Here is a 20,276-nt window from a genome sequence, read left to right as displayed (position 1 = left end):
CATCGCCTCCGTCGCAGCAACCATTTTCGCAAGCAAAAAGAAGCGGCAGCAGAAGCCCGAGACCATAGACAGCGCAACACCCACCACAGAGCAATACTCGCCCCCGCCTCCCTACGAGTCGCTCAAGCAATGACGACCGACGCGCTCCCCACGGTCACGCTCGCCATCTACGCCGTGTTGAGCATCCCGGTCCTCTTCTGTCTCGTTCGGCATGGCAGGACCGGTCTGGTCGGTTGGTTCTACCTGCTGGTCTTTTGCACGTTGCGGATCGTCGGCGGCGCCTTGGCCATGAACAGTAACAAGAACTCCTCGTCAGCATCCCTCATCGCCAATATCGGGCTGTCGCCTCTGTTGCTCGCTGCCTCTGGTATCCTCCACGAAGGGTAAGTAGCAGCCCCAAGCCCCCGTCAGTCTGCCAGTTTGTCCCGGTTCTGGACATTCTTCAGGGAAACGTCCAACCTAGACGCTGGGCACTGGGATATTTATTTTCTGACATAATCCCACAGAAGAGCCTACTACGTGGCCGACGGGGCCAACAAGAAGACGGAATGGCTCCTCGTCCTGGTCTTCCACGCCATCGTGGCCCCCGGCGTGGCCCTCCTCGCCGCCGGTGCCTCCGGCCTGCAAAGTGCCACCGCCACCAAGACGGACCTGGTCCTCGTCAGTGTCGGCATCGCGCTCCTGACGGCCGCGTGGGTCGTGCTATGCATCTGGACCGCGCTCTCTTTCCTGCCTTCCTCCTCCTTCGTCTTCGGCCGGCGGCGGCAGGGGACGACGAAAGTGATGATGGACAAAACAAGTCCTGCAGCCGCGGCTCGTGGATACGGCACCAAGGTGAGAGATAGAAGCCCTTCGACGAAAGTTTTCAGACTGTTGAATAGGACTATCCACGATGAGGTGGTGGGACTAATGCGATCTTGTTCTTCTTTGTAGATTCTGTGGGGTGTTGCTGCCGCCCTGACTTTTATTGGCATCCGCGTCTTCTACAGCTTGGTCGCCCTCACAACCCGACTGGCGTATCTGAGCCCGTCCACTGGCGCCTTATCGATACGGGTCGTCGTCGTATTCTTGCCGGAGCTGGTCGCTTGTCTGATCTTGATCGTTGCTGGGTTTATGACACGGCATGTGGCTTCGCGATGAGAGGATGCTTTGCGATGGTCACTTGGGGCTGGTGGTAGACGAAGAACGGTTTCAATCTGATCTTTTCATTTGGCTTGATGATTTGATTCTGTGGTATTGGTTGGTGATGGGCATTCTCAAGATGCAGCATAGACTTTTTGGTTAAGAAACGAGTTTATCTAGAGAGGTCGTGCTTTCTGCATGATGTATCAAGCCATTGACTTCTGTTATTGAGCATCCAATGTGGCGTATATCATTCCATCAGACGTGCCCAACTCATCCCAGAAGATGCCACTGTGAAAACTGGCCAATCGGCAATATCATGGATTTGCTTGTTCATCGAGAGCGGCTTAAACCCCTCCCAGATCCTGCCGGCACAACTGGGAAGCACATGCCCACCGCACCCACGATAGGGGATTTGCCCGAGCCTGTGTTCATGCTACCCCTGAGCCACATTGGCAACTGTACAGTACTTACTTGGCATCTAGGTCGAGTGCCGGTAGCCCATGCCGCTTCAGCGTGGGGAAACATTAAAAACTGCCAAAAGCGCCATGGGGCGGATGCAGATACCGTCGGGCGCGGCATTCGAACTTGAAGGGGCGTGAAGAGAGATTTGACAAGGCGAACTCATCCGGGGATCAAGACCAGGGAGACGCAATTTGACGATGTACATCTGTCCCTTTATCATAGAACAAAGTCTTCCGGATAGCAATACATGTTTGGCAGTCGAAATATGTCGCATCGTAGTCACCAGCTCGGTAAGTCGTGATACTGACTCCGTGAGAGGTCAGCAAAAGAAGTTCTGCCTTCACAGCTGCACTCCTGACGTCAATTATTTCAGCAAACAACGACTCAGGTCCATAATGGTCGCTCGTCAGTGTCCTCAGAGACCGGAGAATAAATGGCACATATGTCGTCGTTGGGTAGGAAGGCGATCGGACGACAGTGGCGCCGGCAATAGACTCAAGTCTACAGCTTCATCACCGCGGTTCGAAGCGGAGTAACTGAGAAAGGTCTTAAGAGCCTAATATACAGCAGATCCAAGTGCACTCTCGACGAATCATGCGCCGAATCCAAGGCATCCTCCCTTGAGGTTTTTCTCACGTAAGTCATTAGTACCGATTCGCGAGGCCGGCTCCCCCTAGCGGACATGGAGATCACTCAAGAGCTCGTGGTCCGTGACTTTATATCATACATTATATGACCATTGGGAGGCCCAAATGGCATCAGAACGAGCTGTAGCAGAGCAAGATGGAGGTGACCAAGACAGGGGTAACCAGAATAGGGGCAATTGTGTTTTCCGGGATAAAAGGATACAAGATTATGCAGCATCAAAGGTAACTCCGATGCGACGAAACTGAGTATGGTTGCGACTCTATTTGTTGCGAAGAACAAATTCAGCCGGAGAACGAACCTTGTCCTGAGAGTCACGCTTCTGTGCGAGTTCATTCCACACAGCCTGACCTCAGCTCCGGTGATGATATGAGAATTGGAGATTCAGTACCCCTGGGAGTTATGAAGCATGGTTTATCTAAAGCTCCGCTGGATCGATCGGTTGGTCAGCCGGCTATGTTTGTCTTGGTTAATATCGTACCGGGATTTGTGGGCTGACAAAAGGGGTTAAATAGATAACTTCGTGGAGACCCATGGCTAGATACATTGAATTCCTCAAGAGGTTCGAAACAATCAGAGATCCCATGACCTCTTGCCGGGATTAGTTGCAGACCGAGCACGCGAGAGCGAAGTTTCTTTGCAAGGAGATCTACTCTGTCTTTAAGCGGCTGGTGTCGGCGGGCCTGGGAATACACAACAAGAAGGATCGGTTCACAACCATGTAGATCTGTTACATGTTAGTGCGGAGAAGAGAGAGGACAACGACTACTAGGAAGGCTAAGCAACGTTCAATGACCTCGTATGGGGGGTCCCATTGACCAGGTCACCTTGGATAGGTGCATTGATGTGACAAGAACCGTTTTGTGTTATAAGGCGCGGAGTTCTTATCTTGCAGGACACCGGGATACGGTATGCCGTTTCACAACTAAACCGAACATGTTTGTACATGGTCTCCTTACAGTGGCCACGCCCGGGTATCTTGGTTGCCATTCCGTGGAGACTTACAGCATCCCGGTTGTACAGGGCATGCGGTCTGGACTTCATGGTGTCGATGGTGGATTGCGAGCTTACTCCAGATTCATTCCATAATGCGATGGTTAGGGCGCTGGCAGACGGTCAAGGGGTACACGGCGATGTGCGCTGCGGTCACCAACGTGATGCGTCTTCGTTGGCGTAGAGCATGCCATCTGAGAGAGGCTGGAGTGTATGGGTCCGTATGTTGGTCGAGATGAGGATGACCGTCGGGCAGCGCCGCGCATCGACAAGTCTAGTGGAGTCCGGGAAAAGGGCAGGCGGTTCATGATGCTATGAAGGGAACGTACCTCGCCCCGACGCGAAGAGCTACATAACCCCGGTTGACCATCACCATCGTCTGTTGAGGATCAGTGGCCTAGGCGCTGAGGGCGGTCCTGCGCCGGCTCATGGCCAGCCAGCCCAGCCGTCCCGCGCGTAAGTCGCACACATCATCGGAGCGAAAGCGGCAGCGGTCAAGCAAGCGTTGAGGGCTTGCGACTCGTCTCAGGTGCATAGTGAGACCAGCGTTCTGCGGCGACGATATCAGGCCAGATGAAAGAACTACACGGCCCCAACGGACCCAGATCATGGCGGGAGCTTATCGGCCCAAGAAGATCCAATTGCATTTGGGACGGTTTTCTAGTTATGGTATTGAATAGCACGTGTCAAAGGACAGACGTGGCCCATAGTTTAGGGGATGAATAGAGGTCGAGCAGATACTCAATGTTGTAGTTGCCACGATTCCATCCACTTGGGATCTAGGTTGCAAGAGGGAACCTAGCGGCGGCAAAGCAGGTTAGGTTGCTTGAGTGAGCTGTTCGCGAAGAGCTAAGCCAACGACCATCTGCAGTTGTATGCCGAGAACATACGACAGGGATTGGGAGAAGCTCAATCATGGTGACAAACCCAGTAGGAGCCGGTGGATTGACAAGCTGACATGTTATGGCGCCCCTGCATCGATTGAGGCAAGGTCCCGGTGCAAGCGCTGAAAGTTGGGCGTAATCATCGCTGCGCTGATTGGGCAGTGCCTGACAGCGCGCCTTACTAGTGGCCAATGGGAGACGAGGTAATTGGCATGACACATTGGACCCCAGCCAACAGTGATGTAAGTGGTACTTTCCATATCCAGTAATCCATCAGGCAGGACGTACATAAGAGCGGCCATTCCCCAGACAAAGAAGAGATTCCAGAGAGCTCAGCATCACAAGATCCAATCTCACAGCCTTCCCACTTCACTTCCTCAAACACACCCGACAGTCTCCTGCAATCCAGTTCTTGGACAGTTATTCCACATCTCGCCAAACCCACAACCACCATCAACCACCAAACTCCAACCACAAATCACAATGGCCACCGAAGTCGCCCAAGCCTCTTCCACCTGCTGCGGCAAGTCCAGCGGTGGTGAGTGCGTCTGTGGTAAGTCTTCCCCGAAAATGATTAGCCAATCAGTCAATCAATCAACCAATCGACATTCACTCCCATCTCTACCTACCTACCTACTTCTGGGGAAGAGAAGCTAACACAGCGTCTACCACACAGCCAAGCAAGCTAAGTGCTCCTGCGGCAAGGAGCAGGCCCTCAACTGCAAGTGCGACAAGGCTGCCTCGGAGAACCAGGTCGCCGGCGCCCGCTGCTCCTGCCACGCCCGACCCGCCGGCCAGTGCAACTGCGACCGATCCGCCACCGAGAACGCCCCCGTCGCCGGCTCCTCGTGCGCCTGCGGTGCCCGTCCCGCCGATGCCTGCACCTGCGAGAAGTCTTCCACTGCTGGCGGGGCTGCCAACCCCAACGAGACCGACTTCACCACCAAGAAATAGACGCCTCGGTCTACGAGCAGGTCTTGCGCAAGCCAATTGCCAAGGATCATATGGATGAGGGATGCGCGTGGTAGCAAAAACCAAACACATGCATGGAAAGGACAGGGAAAGAAAGCATTTGTCACGAGGCGTTATGGGTACGGATTGAGAATTGATACCAGTGGCTAGAGAAGGGCATTTGGTCGGCGTTGTTTTGAGCCGGGTCCCGTCGAAAGAGTCCGCCGCAACAGATTAAACAGAAGATTAATACGTCGCTGCAATTTTTGGCGACTACAACCAAAACATCTTCGGAATGACGTGTAACCGCACAATTCCATGCTACATGTGACATGCGATGGAATGCAGGGTGACCGACTGCAGCGACAAACTGCGATGCGGCCAATCGATAGCAGCAAACTCAGTTGGCCGCCGCTGATTGCCAATGGCTAGCTAGGCCCCGAATGTTTAGGTAGGTAGTTGCTGCCGCTCTAGCTGCTACTGCCTACATGCTTAAGCTAAACACCAACTCTTTTCTTTCTGTACTTTTTTAAGAGATCTCCGACGAACAATCGTATCAGCCGCCGTCCAAAGCCGATACGTGATGCGATTGAGGCGTGATAGGGGTGTCGCGTCACCCTGTGGCCGCACGTGGTAGAATATGGCCAGTGTTGCGCCATGTTTTCCCATCGTATTGGATGGCGTGTTGGTGATGTAAGTAGGGGGTTTCTGCCGTTGAACTTTTTCCCGTCAACGGCAGCAGGATGCGGCAAGCGGTAAGAGCTTGTGTGGGGGCGGCTTGTTCTCCTTGGGAAACAATTGGGGCGGCCACAGCTCAGTACTGCTCAGGAGGCAGCTAATCGGAGCGCTGAGGGATTGTCCTGCGCTCCACCAGAGGCCTGAGCCATGCCTAAACTGACCTGATTCCAGTCGATAACCCACTGGGGGCCCTGGTCCGCAGCTGCTGATTCGGACGCTAGAATTCCTCGTACCCAGCCTACCCTGGCACCCGTAGCACCCTTCAACGAAAAATATTACTGAGGCGCGACTTTTACTACATCACACACACACACAAAGCATCCAACCACCAAACCAACCCGACTCCCCCATCCCATCCTTTGAAAGAAAATATCCAAACTCTTTCTCCCGAGTCCACCCTGCATCTGCACACTTCACCTTTCAATTGTTCTTTCTAACGAACAACATTGGCGACTCCCCAGGCTGCATCGAGGTTCCAAATCAAGCGCGACCATCGTACGAGACGGACCTGACCGACTGCCTGACGTAAGACTCGAAAGATTCTGAGCGCGACGCCGCATCAACACCTTTGCGCCATCATCACCAGTCATCTACCACAGCCTCACCAACAACGCGCCCAGCGCGTCAAAACCCCCAAACAAACCCCATCCTCTCTCCTAGAGTAGGTGGCTTCGCCGCTGTCTATTTTCTACTTCTTTTCCCACGCCACAAACACACACACACACAATGGCACCTAGGAGAGCTGCAACAAAGGCCGCCGCGCCTGCTGCCGACACGAAACCCGCCGTCAAGAAGAACGCGTCCAAAGCTGCTGCGCCGAAGAAGGTCGCTGCACCCAAAGCTGCCGCGTCAAAACGCGCTGCACCTGCCCCTGCTCCACCCGCAGACGAGTCCGAAAGTGACGCGTCCGAAGTCGAAGAAGAAGAGGCAGACGTAGCAGACGGGACAGATGAAGTAGACGAAGCCCCAGCCCCAGCCCCTACCAAGGCCAAGCGCGCCGCCCCCAAGAAAGCCGCTCCTGCAAAGAAGCCGACCAAGGCGGCGGCGGCGGCTGCTGCTGCTGCTGCTACAAATGGCGACAAGAAGACCACCGCCGCGAAGGCTAAGCCTGTTGCCAAACCTGCCGCCAAGGCCAACGGGGTAAAGCGCAAGGCCGAGGAGTCTGAAGAGGAAGCAAGCAGCGAAGAGGAGCCCAAGGAGGAAACAAGGCCCGCGAAAAGGCCAAGCAGGAGGCTGCCCCTAAGAAGGCCGCTGCCCCCAAGAAGGTCGCCGCCCCTAAGAAGGAGAAGCCCGTCACCCTACTGAAGCGCAACGCCGTCCTCAACCACGCCCCCACTGCCAAGCTGGACGTCTTCGTCTTTGGTGAAGGCTCCTCCGGCGAGCTCGGTCTGGGCAGCAAGAAGGTCGATGGCAAGAAGCCCATCGACGTCAAGCGACCTCGTATCAACCACCACCTCGGTGCTGACAAGGTCGGCGTGGTGGCGCTGGCCTGTGGTGGTATGCACGCTGTCGCGCTGACACATGACAACCGCATCCTCACATGGGGTCAGAACGACGACCACGCCCTTGGCCGCGACACCAACTGGGATGGAGGCGTCCGCGACATTGACGATGAGGAGTCCGACGACGACGATGACGATGATAGCGGCATGAACCCCCACGAGAGCACGCCCGGCGAGGTTAACATGTCCGTCCTGCACCCAGATGCCAAGATCACGGCCGTCGCTGCGTGTGACTCTGCTTCCTTCGTCTTGACCGACGATGGCTACGTTTATGCTTGGGGTACCTTCCGAGGCACTGATGGCGTTATCGGCTTCACCGACAACATCCGCATCCAGCCCACACCAGCCCTAATCCCGGAGGTGAGGAATATTACCCGCCTCGCGGCTGGCGCGAACCACGTTTTGGCCATGGACAAGGACGGAAAGGTGTTCACCTGGGGCGCCGGTGGTCAGTTCCAGCTGGGTCGACGCACCATTGCCCGACGCGGGCACCACGCCGAGGCAGGTCTTAAGCCGGAGCCTTGCGGCAGGTTCACCAAGAAGCACTACGCCGTCGACGTTTCCGCCGGTTCATACCACAGTTTCTACATTGACAACAACGGTCAGGTTTGGGGTTGGGGTCTCAACAACTTCTCCCAGACTGGTCTGAGCGACCGCGCCGGCGTCTCGGAAGCCATGATTGAGCGTCCTACCATGGTTGCGAGCCTGGAGGACAAGAAGGTCAAGCAGGTCTCTGCTGGAGTGCACCACTCAATCGCTTGCACCAAGGATGGTAAGGTCCTCACTTGGGGCCGTATTGATGGCCACCAGACCGGACTCAAGAAGGACTTCTTCACAGAAGACAACGCCATCTTCGATGACGATGATCCCACCAACGGCAAGCCCAGAATTCTCAAGGAACCCACGGTCCTTCCTGGTAAGTCTAATACATCTTGACGCGAGGGATTTTTCAATTCACTAACACCCACTCTAGATCTCGAGGCTACCTTTGTCGCCGCCGGCACAGACAACAACTTCTCTATAACTAGCGATGGCAAGGTCTACTCCTGGGGCTTCTCGACCAACTACCAGACTGGCCAAGGACAGATAGATGATGTCGAGGAACCTACCCCCATCGACAACACGGCGCTGCGTGGAAGGAAAGTCGTTTGGGCTGGCGCAGGTGGCCAGTACTCGGTCGTGGTGGCGCCCCACGATGACAAGGCTGTCAATGGCAACTAAGAGCATCTGACATCTACAGTGTTTGCTTCTGTACAAGCCTTGTACGCCTCCCCTCCCGTCCTGGACCCACTTTGGTCATCATGCTGTCAGGAAACCAATGATTGCTTGTGAAGTTGCGCTCAGTCCGTAGCCGAGAGGAGGGGTTGATTGAACCGATTGCATGAAGGAGGAGTTGTTGCATCGAAGGAGCTGGATAGGGCTGCTTTTTGCATCCATGCACCAGACAGAGGCATGCGTTACTCGTTATAAGGAAGGATTAGCGGACAAGGGCTGGCAAAAAAAACGTCGACGATCTTGATTTACTTGATTGTTGCAGGAAGCGAACATATTGGTTGTAATATTATCTGCATTTTCCTCTACTGATCGGATGCGTTGCTGTGTTGTTGATCTGTGTAGGCTGTTGATTGATTGATTGATTGACATACATACCCGATTGACCTATCAATCAATCTGCGAGGATTATTTACGCTGTCCATTCATGTTCCTCATGCCATGTTCTCATGCTGAACTGGGTACAGTTACTTATGCGACAAGCCGACTTTAGACATGCAGGGCCGCCGCTCCGGCTTATCACAGTGTCAGTGTGTTATCGGGTTGTTGGAGATAATGTCGCAGCGCATGATCTGCCTGAAGTGATCGGGTGCTACGTCGTTCCAAAACATGACGCCGGCAGTTGAATGGCTTGGAAGGTTACCCACCTACACCTTTCGCATGCCACGCTGTCGATGATGTGACTACCTCGATCTGTGTGGGAAAGATTCGGTTCGCGGCGAGCTAGCTAGCTACCTGATCAATTTGCCATCCCATCCCGCAATCCCCGTCGGAGAGGGGTTTGTCTTGCCACATGCGACTGGATCCCGGGTCATTGAGATGCGCCCCCGCGCCCCCCGCGCATTCGGAGGGGGCGATTGATATAAATGCAGCAGCTATGACGATGGTGATGGGGTCTTGATCTTTCGCTTTTCATTCTGGTTTGCTTGGCAGTTCAATAGGGCCTGGCGAAAGTGATCAGCTCTTTCGAAGAGTTCGTCGCAATTACGAAACTCCAGCAAGTAGATAGACCCAGGTTGCAATATCAAATCTCTGCACCTATCCTGCACCATTTCCTGCCAGCATCGGATGACCATGGCTTCCTCTAATAATAAACACATGCTGCTGCGGGCAGTTCTAGCGGTGACAGCAACTATACTGGCCACCGCCCACGCCCGCGTCCACCACCTCTTCGTCGGCAACCTGTACCCGCCCCCGCGCCTCTACGCCCTCGTCTTCGACGACGAGACGCTCGCGCTCGAGGTCACGGCCAACATGACGGCCGACTCCTCGCACGCCTGGATCGCGTTCGATGCGGGCAAGACCAACGTCTACGGTTCGTCGTTGGATAAGCCGGCCATCGCCAGCTACGAGGTCGTCGTCAACAACAGCAGCAGCAACACCGGCAATGACGGTGATGATAACTATGCAGATGATGACGAAGGCGCGGCGACGACGGTCACGAACGTGACCCTCGAGTTCCGCAAAAGCGTCGCCGCGGCCGGCGCCTGCGCCAACAAGACGGCCGCGTTCGTGCTGCCGCACCCCCTCTTCCCCAGGGTGTACACCGCGTCCTGGCCCGGCCCGGACGCGTGCGCGATGGCGCTGTCGACGAACCCGGACCCGACGGCGCCCACGAACGGCAGCGGCGGCGGCATGCTCGAGGCCGTGATCCAGACGTGGCGGTACGACAGCCGGACCAACTCGTCGGGCGGAATTCATGGTTTGGCCCTGGACCCGGAGGGCACGGCGCTGTACTCGGCGGACCTGGAGGGGGACGCGGTGTGGGCGCACATCGTCTCGCCCGACGGGACGGGGCGGGTGGTCGGGCTGCGGGGGCGGTACGATTTGCCCGAGGGGCGGAAGGGGTCGCATCCGAGGCACCTGGTCGTGCACCCGAATGGACGGGTGCTGTATGTCGTTATGGAGGCGGCGAATGTGGTCGCGGCGTATGCGTTGGATGAGGTGACGCGGGTGCCGGTCGCGGAGATTTCGTGGCATTCGCTGGTGCCGGTGGGGGCGGAGCCGGGGGAGTACTGGGCTGCGGAGGTGATGCTGTCGGCGTCGCCGTCGACTGCAGGTGAAGGGGGAGGGTCGGGGGCGGGTGGGCCGAAGTATCTCTGGGCGACGGCGCGGGCGTGGACGGGCAATGGTACCATTGAGCCGCACACGGGGTTCATCTCGGTGTTCGCGCTGGACGGGGTAACGGGCGAGATCCTGGGGGAGCAGCGGCAGCCACTGTTCCGGGTGCCGACGACGACGCTGGACGGCGGGGCCAATGCCATCTCGCCGGCGCCGTGGTCCGAGGACTGGGCGGCGATGACAGATATTGGGACGGGGTACGTGCAGATGTGGCATATTGAGAAGACGACGGACGAGAACGGAGAGGTCACTTCGACTACGGCGCGGGATGTGGCGCGCGTAGATATTCCGGATGGGGGTGTTGTGCTAATGTTATCTGGTATGACTGAGGTGACTTGGGTAGGCAAGACATGCCATTTATATCATATTTGGGAGTAGGTAGTCATCACACCATCCGGACGACCTGACTGATATAGGTTCATTCAATATGTCGTTATCAATCTGTTATATACCACGTATCAAAGTCATACACTGCATGCGTTCGTTCCATAAAATGCGTTTCCGGACCCGTTCATTCATCAAACACTCCTGCTCCAATCAACAGACAACCATTTCCCAGCCTCCGACCATTGCCCCCTGCCCCGATTCTCATATATCCCTCGTCCGTCCATCAAATCTATCGCACATGCCACTCCCGCATCCCCACCGACGACCCCCTGGTGCGCACGGGCGGCGGCACGAACACCTGCGTCCCCGAGAGCTCGCGGTCGCCGAAGAAGGCGCGGACGTCGCCGACGAGCAGGTCGGGCGCGTCGAGCGCCGCGAAGTGGCCGCCCCGGTCGTGGCGCACGCACGACACCACGTTGCCCGTCCGCTTGGCCCACTCGAGCGGCGTGCGGTACCACAGGTCCAGCGGGAACTGCGAGATGGCCATGGGCTGCGAGACGTAGGGCATGGTGTGGACGCCCTTGGTGGAGATGACGCCGTCCTGTATATATGAATTAGCTTCCAAATCAACCAAACTTTTGGCAAGTCATGATGGGTGATGGGAATAAATAAACCTACCTTTCGTCCGTTCTTGTACAGGCTGAACGCGGCAAAGGGGCCCGGAATCCAGTGCATCATGGTCCACGTAATCAGCCGCTGCGGCGCAAAGACCGTCTCCGGATCCTTGACGACGCCGGCACACGCATCGTAGATCCACATGGCGAGCCCGACGGGGCTATCTGTGAGCCCCGCGGCCAGCTTGAGCGGCTTGGTCTGCTGGATCTGGCCGTACGACCAGCCGACGTCGGTGAAGCGGCCGAGGCGGGCCATGACGAAGTCCTCGTCCTCGGTGACCTCGTGCCGCGAGCGGCGCTCCTGGTCCTCGGGCGTGGGCGGGACGACCCAGAAGTTGGAGTGGCCGGCGACGACTTGGTCGGGGAAGTCCAGGGCCAAGAAGTGCCCGATGAAGTTGCCCGCGTCTCCGCCCTGCCACACGTACCGGTCGTACCCGAGCCGCCGCATCAACGCCGCGAACGCGGCCGCGCACTGCCGGTACCCCATGCCCGCGCGCCGCGGCGCGGGCGAGAAGCCATAGCCCGGGATCGAGGGCGCGACGACGTGGAAGGCGGGCTGGTCCGCGGACGGCGGGTTCGTCAGGGGCTCGAGGATGTCCTCGACCTCGAGGAAGGAGCCGGGCCAACCGTGCAGGAAAATCAGCGGGATGGCGTCCGGGCGCGCGGACCGCTTGTGCACGAAGTGCAGCGGGATGGGGTCCTGGAAGTCCGTGTGCGGGGTCTTGACGAGCGTCGTGTACTGCGGCAGCCGCGTGTTGAGGTCGGCCTCGACGGCGCGCCAGTCGTACGACGCGGCCCAGAACTGCGCGGTCCGCTCGACGATGCGGCGGGGCGGGCCGTCGGTGGACTCGACGGGGAGGCCGTCGTCGTCGACCAGGTCGTCGATGTAGCGCGTCAGCGACGCCTTGAGCTTCGTGGTCGTCAGGAAGGGCTCGTGTACGTCAATGGTGAATTTCGTCACGGCCTCGCTGAAGCTGGCCTTGAACTTGAGCTTCAGGTCCATGTGGTTGAGCACGATGCCGCCGAGGCCCATGTCCTCCTGCTCCGCTGGAGCCGCACCGGGCGCGGGCGCGGGGGCGGCGGTCAGGGACGCGTGCCTCGAGAGTCCGGGCGACTTTAGTGGTGATACTGGCGCGGACATCATCATGATCAATGTTGGGGGGGTCAATATTGATTATCGATGATGATGCTTTTGTTGCGGTGTGAGAGGGGTCAGTGGTGATAGTGTGAGCGCAGGTAAACTTTGGTCAGTGTCAGGGGCAGACCAGATATTGATGTGTGGCGGCGGTGGTCGCAGTTTCGATTTCGTAGGCGGGTCCCACTTTACCTCCGACAGCTTAAGTCGGGAAAAAAGGGGGTCGACGGTGGACGTCCAAGCACAATCGTATGTTAAACCGGGGCTATAGCCCACCGCGATTGTTGGACCTGCAGATGCCAACGCAGCAAGGCCCCATCCTATGCGCACCTGAAAAAACTAGTAAAGTAAGCAGACATCGCCGCATCCGACGCTTTCAGCAACCGGGAATCTCTTGAAGATCTCTGGAATATGCCACGGAACGGGCGGCCTCTCGCAGCAAAGTCCTTGCTGCCTGACTTACCACATGGCCTTGATGACTGGCATTGGGAATAGGGACTATAACGTCCTGTATAAGAGCTTTCTATTAACATTACCAAGAGTATTAAGTGGTGGTATAGTGTCATATCCTTCGAAAAACAGAGCCGTTCCGGCAACGCCTATCGTCCAGCTAGAACCGAAATCGCCTTAGTGACGCATCGAAACCCTCCATTATCACGGGCATCTCGGTGAAGTCTAGACCTATTTCGCCATCAGTTGCCTCATTGCCCTCGGTGTGGTCTTTTTCGTCAGGGACCGGAGTGGATCCCGGACAGGGTCCACGTATACATGGTCCGAGTGTGCGGCTAATCGGGCCAATCAGCTTAGTGAAGCACGTTATCGCATGGCTTGGGGAGTGTCCACTGTATCGCCAGATGACGATGTGACTCTGGGTCTCAGCAAGAGCGGTCAGCGTGAAAAACACAAATAAGGAAAAAGTACGATATATAAGTATGGGGACAGTTCACGGGGCGGGCCCTGCATATATACTAGTTATGCATGCATGCATATCCTCCAGTTTGGGGAGATCGTCGTCAAGGTAACTGCAGCCTATTTGGTCCCCCGATGAGATCATGCCCGAAATGGATGGACTAGGGTGCAGTGCAATGAACTCCTGTTCCCATTTGACGCAAGCATGTGAGAATGGGGGTCGCAGGAGACTCCTGATTGGATCTTGTGAGGGTTAATGGCTGCCAATGCCATCGGCCACGATGATTAGGCTCGTTACTTTTAGATACCTAAACTCCACTGACCCATTTTCGACTCCATGTTGGTGCCGCCCACAGCGTTGGGCTTCCCAAAGATGACTCAGGGTCTTGCCTGCCATGTGGTTTGGGCATATTCAAAACCAGATCTGTATATGTGACGAACCTTCTCGGTTAAGTGGACCGCGGACCGTGAACACAGACCCTTATACCATATGCCAGTGACACCACGCATCGTAGTGTCTGAAGCTTGATAGGGTGTTGACGAATCTGGAGTGCGATGTTCGGATTGGATTCGGAAGGAACAGTTGGTTTCCCTTACGGGCCGAACCAATTCAAGCAGCCCTTCTTGCGCCGCGAACGTAGATACCAACCTCGTGGTAGTCTAACCACTATATGTACGTATGTGTATGCGTATGTACTTAATGACTCTTGGAACAGTATCTATTCCCCAGATCGCATCCACTCCTTCTCGCACCACGCTGCCTGCCCTACTTCACGCAATTAAGAACCACTATAGGAGCGTCAACGACACCTCTAACTAGTATAGCTGCATGTGACCCAAAATCTATGGACAAGACTACCACACTAGGCTGCTCCACGACTTGCGGCACGCCATTGCACACCGAACCAACGACTCTCGCAGTTCGTAACGTATATGACTGTGATACCTGAGCAGACTATGAGAAAATAGAAGGAACGTCTAGGTACGACATGCTGCAATTGATGGGTATACAGAGGCACATGCAATGAAACCTGCTGGCTGAACAAAAGCTAAGCGAATGAAAATGTCAAAATGAAAAGGAAAAGAAGAAAAAAGATCATTATCGTATAGGAGCGTCGTAAAATAGCAGGACCACAGGGATATTGATGAGATCTAAAGTATCTTCATCAACCCTCGTCTTGCCTTGCTTCTCCATCGTGCTTTAGTTTTGGTCTCTCTTAGGCGTGCAGTAGGTGGAGTTTGGCCGGGGTCCACGTCGTGAGCAGGCTGGCGATCATAGTGGCTGCTAATCGCACCAATCAGCATATGGGGTACGTTGTCGTCGTGTCTTCTGGTGTCCACAATATCGCTACAGGACTATGTTAGCAAGGGTATGACCAACGTAGCCAAAGGGAGATGGTGATGAAAAGGTTAGGGGGATCCAGAGAGAGGGGAGGGGGACATACTAGTCTTGCATGCCTTCCAGCGTAGGGAGATCGTCGTCCAGGTACTGCAGCCGCCCGGTCCCGAGGCCATCCTCGCCGAACTGAATGAACTGCAGTGTGATGAAATCCCGGTACTTCGATTCGGCTTTGAGGCGCTGCACGAGCGTCTTGATGGCTACTTCCACGCCGCCACCGGGAGCCTCGGAGGGTTGCCATACACCATCCGTCATGATGTAAATGCTCGTGGACTTCATGTTTTTCCCTGCCACTTTGTCGAGGATTTTCCCCATTCTCGACTCCATGTTGGTGGTACCCACCATGCTGGACTGCTCGAAATGCTTTCGGATCTTGCCCACCATGTGCTTTGGTCCTCCTCCGAAGAACGGGTGCCTATCTCTGATGAACGTGGTGGGGTTGGAAGTAAAGACCATCTGGACGCGTTTAACCTCGGAAGCTACCGCTATCATGGCCCGGCATGTTTGGTACAGGTGGTCCTTGTGCCCGCGCATAGTTGAGGAGTCGTCTATCACGAAGAGCAGGTGGCGGCCGTCGACCTCTTTGAAAGCTTCGACCATCCCGGACAGAGTTCTCTTCCTTCCAGAATCCAGCCAATTATTGACAGCAAGTACACTTATTGGACGCAGCTGTGGGTCTCTAGTGGTGGTAACAGATATTTGTTGGCCGTGGGTTTCCGGGGCCTCTTTTGCATCTTGGCTCTTCGAAGATTGACTCGCGGTTATATTAGTCCCGTTTTGCGTGTCGGGGACCTCCCTCGGGTATCGTTCGTCTCAGTTTCCATTCTAGGATTGGCGCTCACAGCCTCACGCGACTGACGACCTAAGGTATCAGGCCAGTCAGTTTGGGCTGTTTGGATCGGCGGGGGTGACATAGGTGGCAGCTTGGCGATCTCGTTGACGAAGAACTGGAAGAGAGGCTTGGCATCAAGTCTGTTTTCCATATGCACAAGCATGTAGTCCTCCGTAAGCCTCTTGATCAGCGGTGTGATATTGTCCAGTCTTATGAGGAGCCCTAGAGATTCCGTGTGGATTTCGTCGACGCAGTTGAGACGTTTTACTCCATTATGGAAGCATGTTTCGAAACCGCTACCTCGGAAGCCGGGAAGGGTGCTGGTTTCCTGCTTTCGGCGTTTTTCGAAATTGTCGATGCCATCGATGCCTTCAGCGAGCCAAATAATAAGCTCGCTGAACACCGCACCAAGAGACCAGACATCGCTCCTCAAGGGAACTGTGAGCACCTCATCCTCGTTTCTCGCCTGTACTCTGGAAGCCTCGGGTGCACCTGAAATAGTTAGCAAGAAACAAGCAGCATGCATCTTTAACGTACAGTATGTTCGACCACCATCGTGATTGTGTCTCCCCTGGCTGGTCGAGGAGAAGCTTTGTATGTTGGTGCTCGTGTCAAAGTCAGTTAACTTCAAGGTGAAGTCATATCCTGCATCTGCCGTCTTTGGGAAAACCAAGATATTCTCGAGCTTGATGTCACGGTGTGCGCTACGATGTTTGTATCAGTACCCAACCTTGATCGTTTTCAGTAACAACAGCGGGGTATACTTACCAACCAATGCCGGGCGACAAGTTGTGAAGATGGACCAATGCATTAAGTAGGTTGATCATGCCAACCCAAAGCTGGTGCAACTCCGAGCGGCTCTTCGGTCGTCTCGTCCTCTTGAGGAAGTCTTTTAGACTGCCACCGGGTGCAAGCTCAAGGATGACGACACACTTATTATTCTGCCTGAAGGAGCCTAGGTATTGGACGATGACATCTGAGCAATCGAGGGGGAGCCGCTCGAACAAGTTGACTTCATGGTCAAAGGCGGCGCTGTGTTCGTGATGGTGCTGGAATACCTTGAATGCCACCGTTTTCTGGGAGATTGGTCAGCTAGGCCGATCGCACTGGTGTGTGGAGAGGACGGACGAACATCATCAAAGTCACAACATGATCTATCGATGCGGACTTTGTATACTATGGTCTTGTAGTAGTCGGCGATTGGTGTCAGTTGGCCTTCAAAGGTTATTGGCAGGACACATCGAGAACCCAGAGGTCGCTTGTACATCCTTTTGTCCCTTTCAAAAAGAACAGGCCAGAATCTCCAATAGTCCTCCTGAAATGCACCAAACATTGCTTGTACGGCAATATCCTCCTTGGCGAGCGAAGGTATCAGATCGGAGACGGAAGAAACATGGCCGTCTTCTATGCTTCGTTTGATGAACCAAATGATGAAGTCTGGGTGCCCGATGTAAACAAGACATGACCAGATGCGAAGGTAGGATTGCTGTATCCTGGACTGGTCGGCGGCAATCGGCGCTGTGTGGCCAAAATCGAGAGTGTGTTGCAGTCGGTCGTCATCCTCCCAGTACTTGGACAGATCATCGAGGCTAACATAAACAGAATGTTTGCCGTCAATGTCAATGCCTGGTTTCTCGACGCTCCTTACATATTCGACGAAACTCTCGTTCCAAGTCTTGGTTGGTTTGGATGGGAGCAGGGGGATTCGCTGGGACTCATCATGGCAAACAAAACACAAAAGCACAAATGAAGGAGTGGTAGCTTTGTATGCTGTCTCACGCTGCACGGAACCCGTGGAACGCTTTCGCGGCACTGACCAGGGAACAAGGAATATTCTGCTGTAGTCCGATGTTTGACAGGAGACGGGATGGTGCAGTGGATGGTGCAATGTTGCCGATCTTTATCAGTTTCCTCAGATTGCAATGCCTGATGTGATAACCCGATGCCTAGCTATATATCGTTTATATACCAAACCAGTACTTATGTCGAGATCTTGTACCAAGAACTCGTCTGCCAGTCGAGTGAGGCAGTGCAGCGGAGAGTGCTTATTTACATATCTTCATATTTCACTCAGTTGTTGATGAGCCCCTGACTGTATGTCTGATGAGCCGCCATGGACACCAGGACTGGGAGTGTCGATTGGCAGAGGTAATAAGGCTGCCAGCAAGGCGAAAAGCTAGTTGGGGGCAGTGCAAGAATCAGAAGTGCTCTTTCTGACAATGAGCCTGGGGAAAAGTACTAAAGTGCATGCAAGTAAGACTGCACGAACCACTGGCTGGGGCTGTGTGGGCTCTCTTTACGATTCTACTAGCAAGTAAAACCAAATTCACCAGCTCAAGGAAACGCGCTGTCGGTCATTCCGCCACAGGCTTTTCTGGCTCCCCGCCTCCCGCCAACGTCCCGGCCTCCACATCCGCCTGCAGCTGACGGCGCGATCGCCTTCTGGCGCATTTAGAAACAACAACCCAGGCTACGATAGTGACAGCCATCACCGCCAATGTAATCCCCATGAACAACTTGAACACTTCGCGCTTGAACATCCAGGGAGATTCCCCAACCTCGATCTCTTTCCATTGGAAAATGCCGCTTTGGAGGAAACTCTGCATGGGCGGGGTTAGATGTCGATCTTTTACAAACCTTTGAAAACATGGCGCCATGAGTAGCCTTACAGCAAAGAAGGTCCCTGGCAGAAATATGAGAGTCACTATCGTGATGACGTGCATCGAACCCGTGTCCTTCTCCGTCTTCTCCGCGATCTTCTCCATTTTCAAGGCGGAAGTGTGAGCGCTCTCGGCATAGATTCTGTTGACTTGCAGGCTGCGGTATTGGAGGATACCATCGTACTGGATGGCCGGTATTAGTCCCCTATTGGACCCATCATTTAGGGGCCGGCGGTTAAACTTACAAGGGTCTTCCCGTCTTTAGCGAGCTTCTCCAAGCTTTCCCACTGTTTTTGCTTGCGGGCCAGGCCTGACTCCAGGTTTTCAATTCTCCGCATGAAATGCTCCACATTGGATTTGCAGTGGCTTCGGATCTCGCTAGGCATGTCAGGAGATTCCATTAGATTCCCATAATGCCTTTTCACATCGTGGAGAACGGTCGCATTCATCTCAACGGCGAGAAGGCCCTCTTGGACAGTTTCGGCGATCTGTTGGAGCTTCTGCATATCGGCAAAAGTGAACAGGTCCAGCTTTAGGTAGTTCTCTAATCTTGTAGGACTGCTGGGACTGACGCTCTTGGAATCCCTGAGTTGCGGCTTACGGACATTGCGAATAGCCCCTTTTACGCGATTTGAAACGGTCGCCTTGTCCTGTGAGCTGGCTCTTGCTTCTTTCTTGCTGAAGAGACTGGAGAGTCCCGTTCCAACTCTGGTCAGGAACGTTTCTTGAGCAACAACGGGCGACAACCTGGTGCTATCGCTGCGCAGAACCTCCTGCTTAATATCGTCCGGAAGCGTTTCAAAGTGCGGCTCCGTATCAAGCTTTACAGTTTTCGCTATGTTGATGATACTCGCAGCGCACTCTCCACATCGTTCAAGTGCCATCGGACATTCTCCTCGCAAGACTCGAGAAGAAGAAGCTGCATAGGGAGCGTTGCTCGGAAATTGGCCGGGGTTCCAAGCGACGAGTTTGGTCGCATTTCCTCGTCGCCTCTGAATGCGGTATGCACATGCTCTTTCGTATCTTCGTTTCCTTTGACCGTCATCCACAGTGCTCGGCCGTTGATGACATCAAAAGAATGGTATACCACCAATTGGCGCACAGTCCATTGCGAACTTAGCGTGGGAGATTCTGACTTCTCCACAATCCGCAGGAGATACGACATTCGGATTTCACTACCAGAGCGCCCAAGAGAAGATATACCGATTCTCCGGCTGGGAGGCATGGACAAGGTATCGTCAGCCTGGAACCCGGTGAGGCAGATGTCCTTGGCTTCAGATGTTCTGCCAAAGGTGAAGATGTAGTCGAGTGAAGACTCCGGGATCTGCAAGTACGAGAATAGGTATGTGAACATGGCCAATGAACAGTCGAGGGGATCTCGAGATGAAGATGACTCGAGTGATCTGCGTTTGTTATTAGTCTCTAAATAATATATCAAGCAACGTAGAACACGCCAACTTACATGTATCGGAACCTCGAATCGTTCACACCTTGCTGCAAGTGAGCTTCCAGCTCAGACTGACTGTCCACGACAGCCGATTCAATGTCTGAGAGAGTCAGTCTATATGTAATATGATCTCGCGTGATTGATGATTTACTTTCTGCGCCGTCTCTTATCTCAAGGAACCCGAGGTAGGGATTAGTCTT

The 20,276-nt window shown here is 54.7% G+C and overlaps 8 protein-coding genes across 8 annotated transcripts; 4 read left to right on the top strand and 4 right to left on the bottom strand.

Annotated features, from left to right (window-relative positions):
* Window positions 1-129: 129 nt before the first annotated feature.
* PG997_014255 (uncharacterized protein) lies at window positions 130-1,140 on the top strand (the record flags this gene model as incomplete). Its single annotated transcript, XM_066818569.1, has 3 exons — window positions 130-383; window positions 507-834; window positions 934-1,140. 3 exons carry the CDS (start codon window positions 130-132, stop codon window positions 1,138-1,140), a joined length of 789 nt encoding a protein of 262 aa, XP_066660757.1.
* Window positions 1,141-4,592: 3,452 nt separating this feature from the next.
* PG997_014254 (uncharacterized protein) lies at window positions 4,593-5,063 on the top strand (the record flags this gene model as incomplete). The annotated part of the gene is made up of 2 exons (XM_066818568.1): window positions 4,593-4,662; window positions 4,786-5,063. The coding sequence occupies 2 exons, from the start codon at window positions 4,593-4,595 to the stop codon at window positions 5,061-5,063; spliced, it is 348 nt and encodes a 115-aa protein (XP_066660756.1).
* A 1,461-nt stretch (window positions 5,064-6,524) lies between these two features.
* On the top strand, window positions 6,525-8,521 carry PG997_014253 (uncharacterized protein; the record flags this gene model as incomplete). Its single annotated transcript, XM_066818567.1, has 3 exons — window positions 6,525-6,908; window positions 6,977-8,216; window positions 8,274-8,521. 3 exons carry the CDS (start codon window positions 6,525-6,527, stop codon window positions 8,519-8,521), a joined length of 1,872 nt encoding a protein of 623 aa, XP_066660755.1.
* A 1,125-nt stretch (window positions 8,522-9,646) lies between these two features.
* Window positions 9,647-11,071, top strand: PG997_014252 (3-carboxy-cis-cis-mucoante lactonizing enzyme; the record flags this gene model as incomplete). Its single annotated transcript, XM_066818566.1, has 1 exon — window positions 9,647-11,071. The coding sequence occupies one exon, from the start codon at window positions 9,647-9,649 to the stop codon at window positions 11,069-11,071; it is 1,425 nt and encodes a 474-aa protein (XP_066660754.1).
* A 238-nt stretch (window positions 11,072-11,309) lies between these two features.
* On the bottom strand, window positions 11,310-12,838 carry PG997_014251 (uncharacterized protein; the record flags this gene model as incomplete). Its single annotated transcript, XM_066818565.1, has 2 exons — window positions 11,310-11,621; window positions 11,699-12,838. The coding sequence occupies 2 exons, from the start codon at window positions 12,836-12,838 to the stop codon at window positions 11,310-11,312; spliced, it is 1,452 nt and encodes a 483-aa protein (XP_066660753.1).
* A 2,344-nt stretch (window positions 12,839-15,182) lies between these two features.
* Window positions 15,183-15,737, bottom strand: PG997_014250 (kinase-like domain-containing protein; the record flags this gene model as incomplete). Its single annotated transcript, XM_066818564.1, has 1 exon — window positions 15,183-15,737. The coding sequence occupies one exon, from the start codon at window positions 15,735-15,737 to the stop codon at window positions 15,183-15,185; it is 555 nt and encodes a 184-aa protein (XP_066660752.1).
* A 279-nt stretch (window positions 15,738-16,016) lies between these two features.
* PG997_014249 (serine/threonine protein kinase) lies at window positions 16,017-16,524 on the bottom strand (the record flags this gene model as incomplete). Its single annotated transcript, XM_066818563.1, has 3 exons — window positions 16,017-16,026; window positions 16,050-16,435; window positions 16,507-16,524. 3 exons carry the CDS (start codon window positions 16,522-16,524, stop codon window positions 16,017-16,019), a joined length of 414 nt encoding a protein of 137 aa, XP_066660751.1.
* Window positions 16,525-18,323: 1,799 nt separating this feature from the next.
* PG997_014248 (uncharacterized protein) lies at window positions 18,324-19,983 on the bottom strand (the record flags this gene model as incomplete). The annotated part of the gene is made up of 4 exons (XM_066818562.1): window positions 18,324-18,569; window positions 18,675-18,812; window positions 18,875-19,464; window positions 19,491-19,983. The coding sequence occupies 4 exons, from the start codon at window positions 19,981-19,983 to the stop codon at window positions 18,324-18,326; spliced, it is 1,467 nt and encodes a 488-aa protein (XP_066660750.1).
* Between the last annotated feature and the right edge of the window lie 293 nt (window positions 19,984-20,276).

The sequence above is a fragment of the Apiospora hydei genome (assembly GCF_038363865.1).
Source record: "Apiospora hydei strain CBS 114990 chromosome Unknown utg000010l_segment0_segment0, whole genome shotgun sequence".
Classification (NCBI taxonomy): domain Eukaryota; kingdom Fungi; phylum Ascomycota; class Sordariomycetes; order Amphisphaeriales; family Apiosporaceae; genus Apiospora; species Apiospora hydei.
The sequence above is the reverse complement of the archived record's forward strand: the minus strand, read 5'-3'. Positions and strand labels throughout refer to the sequence as shown.